The sequence below is a fragment of the Garra rufa genome, chromosome 4 (genome assembly GCF_049309525.1).
Source record: "Garra rufa chromosome 4, GarRuf1.0, whole genome shotgun sequence".
Classification (NCBI taxonomy): domain Eukaryota; kingdom Metazoa; phylum Chordata; class Actinopteri; order Cypriniformes; family Cyprinidae; genus Garra; species Garra rufa.
In genome coordinates, this window is record NC_133364.1 from 44,137,387 (window position 1) to 44,154,289 (window position 16,903).

General features: G+C 38.5%; 1 protein-coding gene across 1 annotated transcript; it reads left to right on the plus strand.

The window, feature by feature from the left end:
* Positions 1–7,508: 7,508 nt before the first annotated feature.
* On the plus strand, positions 7,509–11,320 carry LOC141332963 (uncharacterized). Its single transcript, XM_073837920.1, has 2 exons — positions 7,509–7,638; positions 10,083–11,320. Exons 1-2 carry the CDS (start codon positions 7,509–7,511, stop codon positions 11,318–11,320), a joined length of 1,368 nt encoding a protein of 455 aa, XP_073694021.1.
* Positions 11,321–16,903: the final 5,583 nt, after the last annotated feature.

Consider the following 16,903-nt stretch of genomic DNA (forward strand, 5'->3'; position numbering starts at 1 on the left):
GTTATTGATTTTTAATCAGGTTACTTGTCCGATCGGACAAGTAAAATTCTCCTTCACTTGCCTATTCACAAAATCCACTTGTCCCGGACAAGCGTTAATGTCGAGCCCTGTAGCACTTTGGCTAATTATGCAAAAGTAAGAAAATAACTTATTTTACGCAGAAGCAGACCTTGAAATGTGAGTAATCATATTTGGCTACTGCATGCTGTCTACATTTGTTAATTTTTAGCTATTTGGTAAGCAAATAAAACAGCCAGTGGACACTAAGCCTACATCTAAATTAATCCCGATACAACTGAAAACAGCCATTTTGTTTTAAAATTTTCTCCATCCACACTAGCGTTTTCAAGCATTTGAAAGTGAGGTGATGGAGGGGGCATGCGAACAAAATACTGTGCTTTGGCTTTCGTTTACTTAACCCCAACTTTTGAAAGTAACATCAAAACTAAGCAAGTATTTCTGACAAGCCAAATTCTGTTTTTACTATAAAAACAAATATTGACTGTACATAGAGATCGATTTAAGAAACTATTCGATACAGAAACATCCATTATGAGTTGTTATTAATGTTTCAAAATACAAGCAAGAATGCAATTTTCCTTGAACATCCAAATTATTGCAAATGTTGATTTTATATAAGTTAAACAAAAAGTTAATAAGTGAACATTTTACATTTTTAAATGTAGCCTACATTTTACACACAATATTGTTATATTTTACAACAAAATAATAATAGTTCCAACGTAATCCACAACAGAACTGGTGTGTGTCTACAAGAAACAGCAGTGTTTTGTTACTGAATGAATCTGCAGCTTTAAATGATTCAGAGAGACAGTGATCATTAATCCATTCATAACTACAGCCGTTTGCTTCATGACTAAATAAATAAATAAATAAATGAGTGACACAATGCCTTGCTCATTAAGACAGTGACTTACCGCTACCTACTGGTGATTTTAGCTTTAAATCTACAAGTTTTGCCATCAATTTATTGCTTTGTTAGTATATTAATAATACACTTAATGGAATGTTAACCCTTTAACTGCCCCACCAAGAAAAAGGCAATGGAAAAAAAATTTGTTTGCATTTTTTTTTTATCTCTTTATGTCACTAATAACCACACTCAATGTTTTTTTTTTCTATAAATCCCATCATTTTTTAAATATTGACCTCTACCAAACGGTTGATATGTCACTTAATGGTAAAAGTACTGGAATTCACACTTATACTATGAAAATATGAACTATAACACTAATTTATTTAAAATTATAATCTAAAAAATATTTTTGTATATTGAATCTTCTTTATTTATTGAAGTATGCCATAAAATATTTCAGGTTTTCATTTTATCACGGAAATTATGTTTTCTTGTTTTTAATACCAAAATAAAAAGAACTCAAATAACTAAAACTAACAAAACAAAAGACATTACATGCTTTCTGCATTAAAAGAAATAAATAAGTAATAATAATAATAAAATAAAAAACAGCAAAAGATAATAATATAATGGCATTTTAGGCTTTCATGTTTCAAGAAACACGCTGGCAAGTGTGGCAGTGCAACAGAATTTTTGTTTCTAGATAAATGAACATTTCTTTGTAAACCAGCAATGTTGTGTAGTGTAAACCAACATTAGAAACAATCCTTCAAACAATATAAAAAAACTAGTGATTGTAAAACTTTTCAGCAACATCTCTTGACAGTGAGAGTGCGCATTCTTTTACCATAGAAACTGTTGTAAAAAACTAAACAAAACAAAAAAAAAAACAACAACAACAAACAAATAAATAACAATCTTAAAATTTTAATGTTAATACACCAGTATTTGTCATTTAAGAAGTATCTGCAACTGATCATTATGTTTTTCAAACATTAATTCTATGATTTCATTATATTTACTTAAAAAATATCCAAAAGTGGCAAAAGAGACATACTTAAGAAATGATCTAAGTATATTCATGAGGAAATAACAATAGTTGTGTCATATTCATAACTATGAATGATCAGAAGTTTATATTTATCAGCAAATAGTCCATTCTGACTGCAGAAATGGATGATTTGAAAACATTAGCTTAGCATTTCTACCTTTACCATAAAGTGACAAATCAACCGTTTGGTTGAGCACATTTTTGAAAAATTATTGAAAACATACTGAAGTTTTTTTTTTGTCAACAAGCAACATAATTTTGTAAAGTTAGGTGTTATATGTCAAAGAAATATGCTTAGCTTGCAAAATTTCACCAAAAACAGTTCACATGGCAGGAGTGATTTCTTTGATTCTGACATCCATGAGAGAAGAAGTGTTGTCACAAGTACTGCTGATTGACATAATGACATCTAGTGGATTTTTTTGGCATAACATAGCTCAACCAGATGGTAGAGATGGCTCAATCAGCTTAAGTTAAGTCAGGTACTCCTCTTAATAAAATATAGTGACTCAAAATGTGCTCAACCATTTGGTCGATAATGTGGCATTACGTACAATTAATAATGCTAGGAATTTTTTTGCCTCTATCAAAGGTAAGAAATGCACCTGTAAGTAAGTTTAAGTCTGTCTAGTGGCACCAACATGAGGCCTTGAGACGAAGAACCATACAAGTCCATATTTTTAAATTTTGAGTAATAAGATTTTTTTCATTTGGATTGTGAACATTATATTATATATTTTTATTTTACTTGAAAATAGACAACAAAAGCTTCTCAATTCTAAGGAGATAACATTTTTCAGTGTCAGTATTAAAAATCAAAAGTTATTGTGATTTATATTTCTGAAATGTGGAAGAACGGTATATGTCCAGTTAGTGTGGAATAACAGTATAACTCTAGTTCATCATATCACTTTAAACCACTAAAGATCTGATTCCTTTATCTTAGTTTTAATACAGTAACAGAAACTTCAGGTTAATATTCAAGCTTATTGTTATTATTATTCAAAAACAGAAAATACAGTATGAACAATGTACAATACATAGACCCTCTTACAGTACAGACAATAACAATGAATTATTAACAAAAAACAATATATAAATTAATAAATAAATAAATAAATAAATACAATGCAGACATACATCATAGCTAAATATTATACAATGTATGTTTAGATGGCTCCAATAGTGCACCTTGTCGTTTTTTTAGAAAAGCTGGCGCAGCGCACCTGTGTATATACAACTTCAAACTGTTCTCGCGCTCCGCCATCTCACGATATAAATAAATATATAAACAAATAAACTCTGCTTGCCGTACTTTACACAGGACTGGCGGGAAATATGAATGAATACAGCTTTATTATATATGGTATGTGGTTTATTTTGATAGGTTAACTGTTTATGCGGTGTTTAGTGCTCCTCAGCACATTCAGAGAGAGAGAGAGAGAGAGAGATCACATCACATATACGGTTCTTCCACTCACGTCTTTCGGTGGATTTTTCCCTGGTTTTTGTTCTCCTCTTCGAGTCAAATATGGTTTTCCAGTATCCCTCAAAGCCTTCCTTACTCTGTCCTTCCATTTGGTCATGTCGGCTCTCTTTTTTTTTGCCGAGGTTTGCCTTTTAATGTCCGAAGCGGACATGACAGCAAGCGGCATCTCCATTCTTCTTTGTGGACATAGACGGTTTTTCCGCGTGATGCTATTTTAACGTTTAAAATGCGGGCTCTTGGTCGCGCGAAAATATCCCCAAACTGTTTCTGTATACAAAGTTCACACATACAATTAATGCCATGTGGTTATCTCATTTTTTGTTTTTTTGGACTTATACGGTTGTTCGTTGCACACACTCAACTACAAACTCAGTTAAAGTTAAGGTGATGAGTAGACTTTCCAATACATTGATTTATTTTTGTTTATTTTGTCTGCATGTAATGGCTAATAAAGCCATTAGTCTTGGATGGAGCAGGTGAGCTCTTGATCTGAGACTTTTTTGCCTCCCTGTTAGGCTACTCCTGTCTTTGAGATTGGCAGTGCTCCCTTCACGCTCTTGGGTCTCCTATGAGCACACCGCTCCCAGGGTAAACGCCTGGATTCCCCTCTTATCTCTGAGACTTAATTCCTCCACTCCATGGAGTTTCGTGAGGCAATACCAGGTGTATTAGGCCTTTCCTTAACTGGCCTCCCAGATGACCGGCTCTGTGCTCATTATAGGGTCAATTATGAGCATGCTGCTCTCTGCAGCTCCCATCATGAGACTGCCCTTATGGCTTAGTTGGCAGTGCTATCCTAACCCTAACTCAATTTAGAGGGTTGCCTGTGAGTATGACGCTCCCAAGGTTAGCATCTGCTCCCTGATGAGCCGTGAGGCAGCCAAAAAATGTTAGTTCATCTTTGCCTCTGTTTGGTGGCTTTTATGGTTGAGCAGAGTAGTGCTCCCCTCACTCTCAAGGGTCACCTATGAGTACAGTGTTCTCAAAGTGAGTTCCCTTCTCATCTCTTAGAGTTGAGTCTGTCGCTCGCTGAAGACCCAAACTCAGGCTATCCCATACACCCACAACAATCTCTGAAACACGGACAACTCTATTTGTGTAAGGTCATCACATAAAAAAGGTTTAAATCATTAGGCTATGCAACATGCAAAATAATTAAAAGTCCTCTCTTGAACTGCACCTTCACTTCCATTTTCCTTTTCAGTCTCTTTTTATTTTGGCCTAATCTCTCTCTGTCTCTCACATGACTTTAGGGTTTAACAAACTATGCTTTCTAAATGGCCTAAATTTTAAAATTAGAACCTGCTGATTTTGTATGTTTGCCCACTGACAAAGAAATGTATCCTCAGTATCTTCATGTTGAAATTTAAATGGTAGGATTATTTGAACAGAATAAAAACAACAACAAAAATCCATAAAAAAACGCATTTCAAAAAAGTTATACATTGATTTGCATTTTAATGAGCTGCATAACAGAATGGCTTTACTGACAAAATGTACACTGGATATCGCATGTGAGATATCATGCAGCCCTAACCTTAACATGCTTCTTCTTGAGCCACTCCTTTGCTGCCTTGGTCATGTGTTTTGGGTCACTGTCATGCTGGAATACCCATCCATGACCCATTTTCAATTGTTCTCACCCAAGATTTAATGGTACATGTCCCCATCCATCATCCCTTTGATGCAGAGTAGTTGTCCTGTCCTCAACTCTAAGCAGAAAAACACTCCCAAAGCACAATTTTCCCACCTCCATGTTTAACTCCAAGGGTGTTCAGGGATGCCAGAGAAAATCAGGTTATCACACATACTTCAGGTTTGAATATCCAGGATGGTTTTTTTTCATTATGTTTTTTTTTTTTTTTATGACCGCATCTATCTGTTCACTGAGTGCTTTGACAGTAGTCCAATAAGACAGTTAAGGCGGCCGTACACGGTGCGAATTCGGACGGTCGGAAGACTGTGTGGACACGCACACGTCACAAGTGACTTTTCTTACGGACGCAGTGGTACACGGCACAATTTTAAAACCTGGCATGCCGATTTCCGAGCCAATCACATTCTGAGAGGAAGGCTGTGTATAATATACTGTGTATGTAGGCTACTGTTAAATACAACTGCTCTCTGTCTATTTCATTACTGCATATAAAAAATATGAGCCGTGAGACACTTTGCTACACATGCAGGAAGCGTCTGATCACCCTTGCGTGTGTAGTACACTCGTTGCAAACTTGACAAAACTTCACCTTTACAGGAGTGCTAACAAGCATTAAAGACATTGGAACTGCAATGATACAGCACTGTACAGCATTGTAATGCATGTTTTAACGTAGTATTATGCACATAGAGGGGGCTAGTTGGCCACCAGTGATGCGCGGGTCAATGTAAAAAGAACCCGAACCCGACCGACGTTTTCAACTAACCCGCCCACAACTCGGACCGCAAAAAAAAAATATATATATTGTACCCGACCCACTTCCTGACCCGCATGTTTAATATTTGCGACTGACACCAGTGAACATATGCGGTGGAGATGCGTTCACTGTCAAACAACATTCGGCATTAATTAGGTCATTTTGTCAAAAGAAATGTTCTTGATTACAAGAAAAATACAGATTGTTCTTGTTGTGATTTATTTTGTCTTTCCTTTATACAGATTTAAATAGTTTCATTTTCGAAGTACTCTAAATTATGTCAGTGATTCTCCGATGTTAAATATGATCAAGAATTATTTTATACATATATATTACACATATTTTTTTGTAATAAAAGTTAAGAAAAAGATTAGCCTATAGCCCTAAATATATAGACTACAAGCTAATTATTTTTTTCTTAACTTTAACTTCTTCTAAAAAATTATCAAGAATATTAAATCAACTTAATAGGCTAGTTTAACGAATTTTCTTATACAACCATAACGAATGCACTTCAAAACGAAGATTTCATATATAAATTCAGGAATCGCGAATATGACTACATAATATTATTTTATATATTAATTGTATAGCTATAATAGTTGTATCAAATGAATAAGGAAATTATAGTGCCTTGAATTTATTAAGTAATGTTTAATTTCGTTCGTTTCGCTCTCTGGAAATGTAAAGAAAAAATACCGTTTTACTTGGAATCCGTTTTTAATCCCTGGTTTTAAACAAGCATATACAGGAGATAATTTCTATATTACTGCTTGAATAAACATTTAAAAATAGTGCTAGAAATTGTATAATTAAGGAAATTAAACAGACCTAGGCATTTGAAAAGACAGTAAAATGTGTCTAATAATTCCAAAAAGAAAGAAAAGCATTGGACATAATCAAAATATTCGAGACATTTATTAGGAATACCATTTTCTTAACAATCAAGATGCTGCATGTGTTTATCCAGTTTAATCGATGTATGTGTCTCTCCCCTGACTTTCCCAACAAAAATCCCACCCCTCTCAGAAAATACATAAAACTGACATTACTGAGCTATATGCGTTTAAAAGTAGCCTATTAAAATGGTACAATGACATTGCTCAGTTCAACATGTTGGGAAATCGGGCATTTTGTCCCGCGTCAGCATGTATTCAACAGTTAATAACGCTCAAAATTCAAAAGGTGTATATTATTCAGCCAATAAAGTGTAGGTCTATGCATTTCATAGAAAATTGTGTCTAGTACTATATAAATTGCAAAGGTTTAATTGGCATCTTTATTTCAAACGACCCGACCGACCGGGACCCGAATATCATTAAAAATATTTTTGGATGACTCGTAACCGCGGGTGACTGCAGGCACCCGCTCATTTTGGATCAACCCGCGCATCACTGTTGGCCACCACTATAGCTAGCAATAGCTGTAGCAAACAATAGGTGATCGATCACCTATCGATACATCATATAGCGCTCGCTGTTCTTGCCAAAGAGTTTATCCTCTTTCTCGATAGTCCAAGTCGCCATGGCGCTGTCATGTTCATCTTGTTCTGTGGTTTTCTTTTCTTTAGCTTCTGATTGGTCATTTCCCGTTTGATCAACAAATCGGCTCGTTCAACAGCACACATGTCACGTTTTCAATCCGACAGCTCCCGAAGTTTTTTTGACATGTTTAAAAATGATTGTGAGGTTGGGAAGTGCTCGTAAGGCACTCTGCTCGTCTCGTAATTTCTCACACACTATACGAGCCCCGACCATACGAGAAGAGACGATTTCCTCTGATAACCAAAAAAATCGCATGCGAGCTCGTACGACCTCAAAAATCGTACCGTGTACGCCCGCCTTTATTGGATTGTTCTAGTTTTTCATTATGGTTGTATGCAAATTCCAGTCTTGACCAAAGTTCTTTTATTTCATCTTGTAGCGTAATCTGTAACTCTAGTTTGTTATTTATGGATGCAAGTCTTTTGTCTGTTTGTTTGGTTTAGGAGTGCTTCTCTTAGTTGTAGTGTTACTATCCATTTTGCAGTGGTTTTAGTGTTGATCGATGTATGCTTCTGTAAATTAATTTTTTCCAATGTACAGTTAGTTTGTTCTTATAGTTGTCAGTATGTAATAATAATCCACAGTATTGCTACAGTTTGTAGAGTTAATACAGTTAGTACAGTGAGTACAGCTCTCTCAGTGACTGTGTGCTGCCTAGATGAATCTTGCGCTCTTTGTGTGATCTCGCGTTACTCAGAGTCCGATACATTTACCAAAATATTTCACCATTCACCTCACTCTCAATCACCATTATATGTCTGATCTCAGATGCAACTGCCCTCGTGTTTTGTCACAAATGGCAGTCACAAGTAAATTTTCTGTCACCTTTGCAGGACTGTGATATGAAGAGTGTATAAAATTACACATCTTTGGCAACAATGTAAAAAGTGAATAGCACATAACAGGCACAATACCTGCATAAACACAGATTTCTATTGGTACAATATGGATTACATGACTAAACATGCGCCATCGTTTTCAAATACCTACTTTTTTACAGTGCACTTTACAACTGTCACAACACGTGTAGGAATGCACAACACAATGTAGGAGTAAATGCAAAGTTTTATTAAAATCCTCAGGCAGGGTAACAGACAGACAGGATGACTGGAACATACACGCACACAGTAGGTAACGTTGAAGCTGGACAGAGAAACTCAGAAATCAAACTTATAAACGTATAAAGAGGTTCTAATTACAACGATGGTGATGGGAATGAGGCTAATGAGCAGGAAGAACCAAATATGGGCATTGGGAAAAACCAAAACATAAAGCCGGTACAACAGAGGACCAAGGTGGAAGCAGAGAGAGGGAGGAGCCCAACTAAGCTGGTGGGACAGAGCGATGGGGCACAGCTGGAGGAGTGAAGTCCTGAGGTGAAGGAGGGACAACAACTGACCAAGGCAGAGCTGGTGGACCGACGGGCGACGGTGGAGATGAGGGAGCTGAGAGCCGGGGTGGAGCCGCAGGGTCGGAGGTCCATGGGGAGTCAGACTCTGAGGCTGGAGGCGAAGACGAGGGATCCTCCAGCCATGACGGCGATGTAGACTGGCAGACCCAGTTTTAGCTCACCCTCAGTGGCGGTGCAGTGGGCGTTGCTGTCCTCAGCACCCTCACGCCCTACTGAAACATCCACCGTTGTGGATGTAGCCAAACTTTTTACTTGGACAAATGAATGATTTTTTTAGTTGTCCAAATGACAAGCACATATCAAGTCTTAATGTTGAGCTCTGGGGGCTGTTTCAAAAAAGATGCAAAGAAAACCTGGGATTAAAGTCCAAAACTGACCTGAAATTATCTAACAAATCAATCAGGGTTAAAGTTGTACCATAAATGACCATTTAGGTTAAGTTATTGGCAACTAGTAAACTAATAAACTATCTCACTAATTTGATCCAGGTTCAGTAAGTCAAGATAATTTGATGTGCACGCTTATTTTTAAGCAGTCCTTAATGCCAGTGCTCCGGCTGCATGTTCCTGTTGTATGTGTGTGTGTGTGTGCACTTTGATGGATTAAATGCAGAGCACAATTCACCATACTTGACAGTTGGCACATGTCACTTCACTTTCACTTTTTCACTTTCAATTGGTGCAAAGATATTGCCTGTTTTATTTTAAAGGAAGTTTAATTTTAGTTATTTTTCATATTATGTTTCCAGAGGTGTAATTATAATATTACTAACGTTTTTGACAAAAATAAAAATAAAAAATTGATTTAAATTTTTTAAATAAGATTTTTGAGAGATTAATGACCGTTTTCCACCATTTCTCATCCTCTGACAGTCTGTTTTGCTGTTTTCTATTTAAAAGGTCCGTGTAACAGCCCACTTTTATGATTGGCAAACATTATTGCCCCCTTTATAAAACCACAGAAGGAATTATTGTATGATGAATTTTTCATTTGATAGTTGAATAGGGAGTTTGTCGCCTTTCTTTTTTCCTAGTCTCTCTCAAAATTTGTTGATTTTTATCCCCTATGAGACAAAAATAGTATATAATAATTGAGATCAGTCTGTATAGATTTTCTAGATTTAATTAATTGTATAACAGCCAACTTGAACTCTGTAGGGTACCGGCCAACCAGGATCAGGTTTGGACACCCTGGTATAAAATCTAGCATACATGCATTACATATCCACGTTTTGATTTTAATTGCTTTGTGCAATTAAACTGGGGTTAACTTTTATCTCTTTTTTTTCCACCTTAGACCTAACAGCGCTGAAAGAGGAGAGAGAAGATCTGAATGAAACTGAAGAGAAAGATCAGTTTGAGAATCTTCATGATTTCGTATCTGGAGAAAAATCTTTTTGTTCCTTAGAGTCTGAAAAACAAAAAAGAGCTCAAAAGACAGGAACTGTGAGTATTTGCATTTGCTGTCAGTGTGGAAAGAGTTTCAAAGACCAAGCACACCTTAAAAGGCACATGAGAATTCACACTGGAGAGAAGCCTTACACACGCAAACAGTGTGGAAAAAGTTTCACTCAAAAAGGAAGCCTTAACAGACACATAATATTTCACACTGGAGAGAAGCCTTACACATGCAAACAGTGTGGAAAAAGTTTCACTCGTAAAGGATGCCTTAAAAGGCACGTGAGAATTCACACTGGAGAGAAGCCTTACACATGCAAACAGTGTGGAAAGAGTTTCAAAGACCAAGCACACCTTAAAAGGCACATGAGAATTCACACTGGAGAGAAGCCTTACACACGCAAACAGTGTGGAAAAAGTTTCACTCAAAAAGGAAGCCTTAACAGACACATAATATTTCACACTGGAGAGAAGCCTTACACATGCAAACAGTGTGGAAAAAGTTTCACTCGTAAAGGATGCCTTAAAAGGCACGTGAGAATTCACACTGGAGAGAAGCCTTACACATGCAAACAGTGTGGAAAGAGTTTCAAAGACCAAGCACACCTTAAAAGGCACATGAGAATTCACACTGGAGAGAAGCCCTACTCATGCAATGAGTGTGGAAAAAGTTTCACTCGTAAAGGATGTCTTAACAGACATGTGAGAGTTCACACTGGAGAAAAGCCTTACACATGCAAACAGTGTGGAAAAAGTTTCAAACAAGGACATCTTAAAAGGCACATGAGAATTCACACTGGAGAGAAGCCTTACACATGCAATGAGTGTGGAAAAAGTTTCAATGATAAAGGAAACCTTAACAGACACATAATATTTCACACTGGAGAGAAGCCTTACACATGCAAACAGTGTGGAAAAAGTTTCGAACAACAAGCACACCTTAAAAGGCACATGAGAATTCACACTGGAGAGAAGCCTTACACATGCAATGAGTGTGGAAAAAGTTTCACTCGTAAAGGATGCCTTAACAGACATGTGAGAGTTCACACTGGAGAGAAGCCTTACACATGCAAACAGTGTGGAAAGAGTTTCAAAGACCAAGCACACCTTAAAAGGCACATGAGAATTCACACTTGAGAGACACCTTAGGGGCCGTTCACATGAAGCGTCTTTTGCGCGCGCAAGTTCGTTATTTCAAATGGAGACGCGCGGCTTGCGCGCGCATATTGGAAGCGACGCGCACGCGGTGCGACGCGCTCGTTTTTTCCAGGCACGTCCGCGCCGCATCGATTTAAAAACATCTCAACTTTTCAGAATGTCGCAAGTGCACCGCAGGTCATGTGACATGAACTAACCAATCAGCTTCCTCACGTTTTTCCGTTACATTGAAACCTCAGCAGAAACATGGAGGAGCAGCTCATCATTGTGGACCAGGGATTTCCTGAACTTTACGATTTGTCAAGCCCCCATTATTTTGACGCTAATAGAAGAAACAATGCATGGAGACGCATAGGCTTGGAGCTAGAGCGCAGCTGATGGTTGCTTAGAAACAGCAGACGCTTCCGGAGCGCAAGCGCCAAGCGCTTTGTTGATAAGGAAGAAAGCGGCGCGCCTAGCGTTTTCCACGCATTTTTAGGCGCGACATGTGAACGGCCCCTTACACATGCAAACAGTGTGGAAAGAGTTTCAGTCAACAAGGAAGCTTTGAAAGTCACATGAAAATGTACAATAGAGAAAAGCCTAACAGATCCCCTCAGTCTGGATAGTTTCAATGTATGTGGAAACCTTAAAGTTTACCAGAAAATTCACATTACAGGGAGCCTTTTTACCTGCCAACAATGTGGAAAGAGTTTCACTCATAAAAGATACCTTAACATTCACATGAGAGTTCACACTGGAGAGAAGCCTTACACATGCCAACAGTGCGGAAACAGTTTCAGTCAAAAAGGAAGCCTTGACAGTGATAGAAATTCTAATTCACATTTTAACGCAATGTGTTTTGTCCATGGTACGTGTGGAAGTTATGTGTGAATGTGTGTAATGTGCATGTTACAGTTCAATGTTCACAGTTCTGCGGTGTGCAAAATGTGCAAGTGTGCCATATGAGCAACATGGTGGGTAGTGAGATAGTTTGTGAGAAGCAGATCAGAGTGTTAAGTCCTATGTGGTGTTGTGATTGAGAGTCCGTATAGCCTGCGGGAAGAAGCTCCTCCTCAGTCTCTCGGTGTTGACCTTCAGGGAGCGGAAGCGCTTTCGTGGCCACAACAGAGAGAACAGTCCATTGTTGGGATGGATGAGGTCTTTCACAATCTTCCTGGCTTTGGTCCAGCACCGCTTGTTGTAGATCGAGAGCAGGTCAGGGAGCTTGATGCAGATCCTAAACACCTTAGAGGGCAGTCTAAAGTCTCTCAATCGTCCGTGATGGTAGTGGCGATGCCGGGCCCTTTTCACCACAGTGTTGATGTAGCAGGACCATGGCAGGTCTCGCGTAATGTGAACACTGAGGTATCTCAAGCTGTCCACTCTCTCCACTGGGCTCTCGTTGATGACAGGGGTCTGGTAGTTCCTTTCCTGCTTAGTACTAAAGTCCACTATCAGCTCCTTTGTCTTACTGAAGTTCAGGAGGAGGCTCTTCCTCTGGCTCTAGCTCTCCAGATTTCTAATCTCCTCCATGTAGGCCATCTCGTCATTGTTAGAGATCAGGCCCACCACGACGATGTCGCCAGCAAACTTGATGATGATGATGGTGGAGTTGGTAGTGGCTACGCAGTCATAGGTATGTAGTGAGAACAGCAGGGGGCTCAGAACACAACCCTGGGGGCCTCCAGTGCTGAGGGTGAGGGAGGCTGAGACATGTCTGCCCATCCTTACTGCCTGTGGTCTGCCAGTTGGGAAGTTGGAGATCCACTGACACATGGATGGTCTGAGTCCTAGGTGTTCCAGCTTCATGGTGAGTGCAGATGGCATTATAATGTTAAATGCAGAGCTGTAATCGACAAAGAGCATTTTAACATAATTCCCCTTTCTGGTGTCCAGGTGAGTGAGTGATGTATGGAGGAGGTGAGAGATGGCATCATCTGTAGAGTGGTTCGGGCGATATGTAGAACTGCTGTGGATCCAGTGTGTCAGGTAGTAAAGAAATTATGAAGTCCCTAACCAGCCGTTCAAAGTACTTCATCACTACTGATGTCAGGGCTACAGGGCGATAATCGTTAAGGGAAGCAGGATGGGTTTTTTTGGGGACAGGAACTATGGTGGACTCTTTAAAGCATGTGGGGATTACCGACTGAGATAAGGAGAGGTTGAATATTTCAGTCAACACAGGTGCTAGCTGGTCTGCACAGGCTCTGAGAACTCGACCTGAGATGCCATCTGGTCCTGCTTCTTTCCTGGTGTTCACTCTCCTGAAGGGTCTCCTAACATCATGCTCGGAGATGATGAATGCGTTACTGGTGTTGGCATTGTCTTCCTGTCTCCAGCTGTTAACGCCACTAGCGTTATTAGCATTGTTAACGCTATTTGCATTGCTGGCTGCAGCCTCCCCTGTTTGTGTATTTATGGTCCTCAGTTCCACACTCCCATTGTCCGTGATTGATGTTACTTTGTGTCTTATCATTCTGGGTTTTCCATGTTTCATTTTGTTTCATCAATAAATATCTGTTTCATTGTAACTCCAGTTCCCTGCAAGATTCTTCTTGGCTCATCTCCAAGGCATTTGTGACATACTGTTATTCAAAAAAATTATATTAAAATCTCCCAGTAAAATTGTTTCAGTGTGACAATGAAACAATTTAAACAGTTCATCGAAATCATGGTAAAACAAAGCATTATGAGAAGGAGGGTTATATAACACAAAAATCTCTCTGATAACATTACATTTAAATTTAAAACCTTTAAAACATTGTTGAACTTTTTCTTTTTTGATATAACACTACATATATTAAGATGACTTCTAAAACACCTTTTGGTGTTGACTTTAAAACAACATTATTGTGTTCAATAAAGTTTCACTGGAAAATATTGCAGTGTGTTTCCATCATTGGCAGATATGAACAACCAAATAATGAGACATGGCGTAAACCAGATTTCCATTAAGGCACCAAACATAAATGTCTCGACCATGTGATTATAATGTAGCTGTAGGATCAACAGAAGCTTGGAGGTGTCGCATTTCTTGCTCATTTAAGGGGAGGAAAGAGTTCAGGGACCACAACTCCACATTCTGCAAATGATTCCTCATGGAAGATGGCACTCTCCCAGTCTATGTCAAAGTCCTCCACATCCTAGGGATTAAGCATATAATCATTAAAAATATCCAATTACATTTGCACACTCTCTGTATCATGTCATAAATGAGAGAAATGAAAATCATTCCTACCTCTACATTCTCAGGCTTGTGAATTTTGTTATGTAGAAGTCCCACCACCTAAACCTGCTGGGGGCTCATAGATCCCTCAGTGCGGAGCCCTCAGTGGTTCCAGCCCTCTGCAAATGTCTGCAAATCTTTGCGGAAAAGAGGTAAAAACACAAAGTGGACAAGGAAGATGTGTAGTGTGTTTGAGATATCCAGCAGGCCGTCTTCTTCAAGACTATGCAGGACATCTTAATATATGAATACTGCTGTCCACACATCATGCCAGAGCCTCTCAATCCTGTAATACGAAAAAACCTGAACATTTTTTGTGAGGTACTCATGGACATATATGGTGCTCAGCATTATCTTCAAATTTAATAATCTATTGATTCTACATCATGTATGGTATTTGTCAGAATATGTTTCTCTCTCTACTGCTCTGGTCGTGGGCAGAGGTGGGTAGAGTACCCAAAATCTGTACTCAAGTAAAAGTACTTATGGAAATATTTACTCAAGTAAGAGTGAAAGTAACAATCCCAATAGTTACTTGAGTAAGAGTAAAAAAGTATCCGATGGAAAAAGTACTCAAGTAGCTAGTTACTTCTGGGGCCTCATTTATAAAACTTTCTTACGCACTGATTTGATCTTAGAGTGTTCGTACGATCAAATCCACGTCAAAGTACAGATTTATAAAAACCGTCTTTGACGTGGAAAAGTACTTATCTCCACGTCAGATTCCAGCTTGGCGTACGACCGTTTCCTTGTGGTAATGTCTGGTATTGCAGATAGTTCAGCCTCACTATAATTTGATTTCTTGCGCTCCTTTTTACTTGCCTTTGTCAGAGTTTTTGCTTTAGGAATGAGCTCGTTTTATATGTTAATTAATTAAGCAGGGGCGTTTCGACGGCGGAACATTCAGTTGCACACAATTCCACGATCATTTGTGATTTATAACCGAATGACTGGCATACGCATGGATTTCGTGTGTACGTTCGTTTCTCTGAATCGCTCTTACGATCAAATCAGAAAAGTTCTTAGATAAAATCAAGGATGGTTTCTACGCAAGTCTTTATAAATGAGGCCCCAGATCTGATTGATATGAAGCGAAAACCTTGAATTTCAAACCATTTGGAAAGCTTCCACACACCTCTCCTTGAAAGTCTCTTTGTTTTGTTTATATAAAACATAGGCTACTTTACTTCAGCCTATCTCAGTCCTGTGATGGCACATTAACATCACATAAACTGTCATTTGCAATAAAATTTCAAACACACCCAGACGTTTTTCTAACTGTTAACTCTGTCTTTATTTTCACAACACAAAATTTGTCAGCATCTGCATTTAAACAAGCTAACAGAGAACAAAAGAGAAAGTGTGTGTGCAGAGTATGTGTTTGTTATTATGTTTGTGTATGAACTTGTTTATGTGTGTTTGCGTTTCAGTATGTAAATGTTTATTTGGTCATTTGTTCTTTCTTGAACAATCAATCAGTTTTACAGAATTTTGCTGTTGAACTTCAGCAGTAATTGGCTCTCAAGATATTTGAAATGCAGTCTTGATCTTTTAGCTGCGAGCAGGAGTCTGGCGTGACTAAAAAGTCTCTCACAGGCTGCAGATGCTGGGATGGCTGTGTTTACTTTTAGAGACAAATTCTTGACTTTTGGAAAGGAGTGTAACAGATCCATACCTCCAGCTGTTGAACATGAAAGGTACCTCCCCTGTATTTGACTGCCCTGTGTTCATAGATGCAAAAAAAGTCCTCTTCATCTGAAGGGCTGCTGTAGCAGAGTGCAGTTGACCTTTAATGTAGTCTAGCCCTGTGCCGAGACAGATTTAGACACTTTACCTTCATAATCCTACATTTTACAATATATGTCCTATATTTTATTCACACTACCAGTCCAGACCTTATAACTTTTTAAACTATAACTCACTATTAATTAAACAAAAATAGAGAGAAGTTCTTATCTCAAGGTTAAATAAATAACATTTAAATTGACACATGAATTGACAGATACATTACCTGTCAAGAGGCTTTGGTTTGTTGTCCAGGCAGTTCTGAACTTTGGAAGCAGTATAGCTGCAGCAATAAGCTCTTGTTCCTTCATGACCTCTCCGAAACGTTTGAGAATACCTCCATGTAAGGCCTTAAGGAGGGGTTGGCACACTTTACATGATGACTCCAGCTTCTTCAGCTTGTCCTGCAGTTGATAAAGTGTTGGCAGGAGAAAACCCATGTGAACTGATGATTCCCCTTGGAGTAAGTTGAGAGCCATTGCAACTGGCTTCATTACAGTAGCGTACTCCGCCAGAAATCCCAACTCAGCTGTATTCAGCCTGTACCATAAAACACAAGTGGTTAACCC

Excerpts from the sequence above, each read along its gene's own strand:
- LOC141332963 (XM_073837920.1), top strand. The coding sequence starts at position 7,509 with ATGATTGTGAGGTTGGGAAGTGCTCGTAAGGCACTCTGCTCGTCTCGT. Across the intron at positions 7,639-10,082 it reads AAAAAATCGCATGCGAGCTC|ACCTAACAGCGCTGAAAGAG; the intron begins GTACGACCTCAA and ends TTTCCACCTTAG.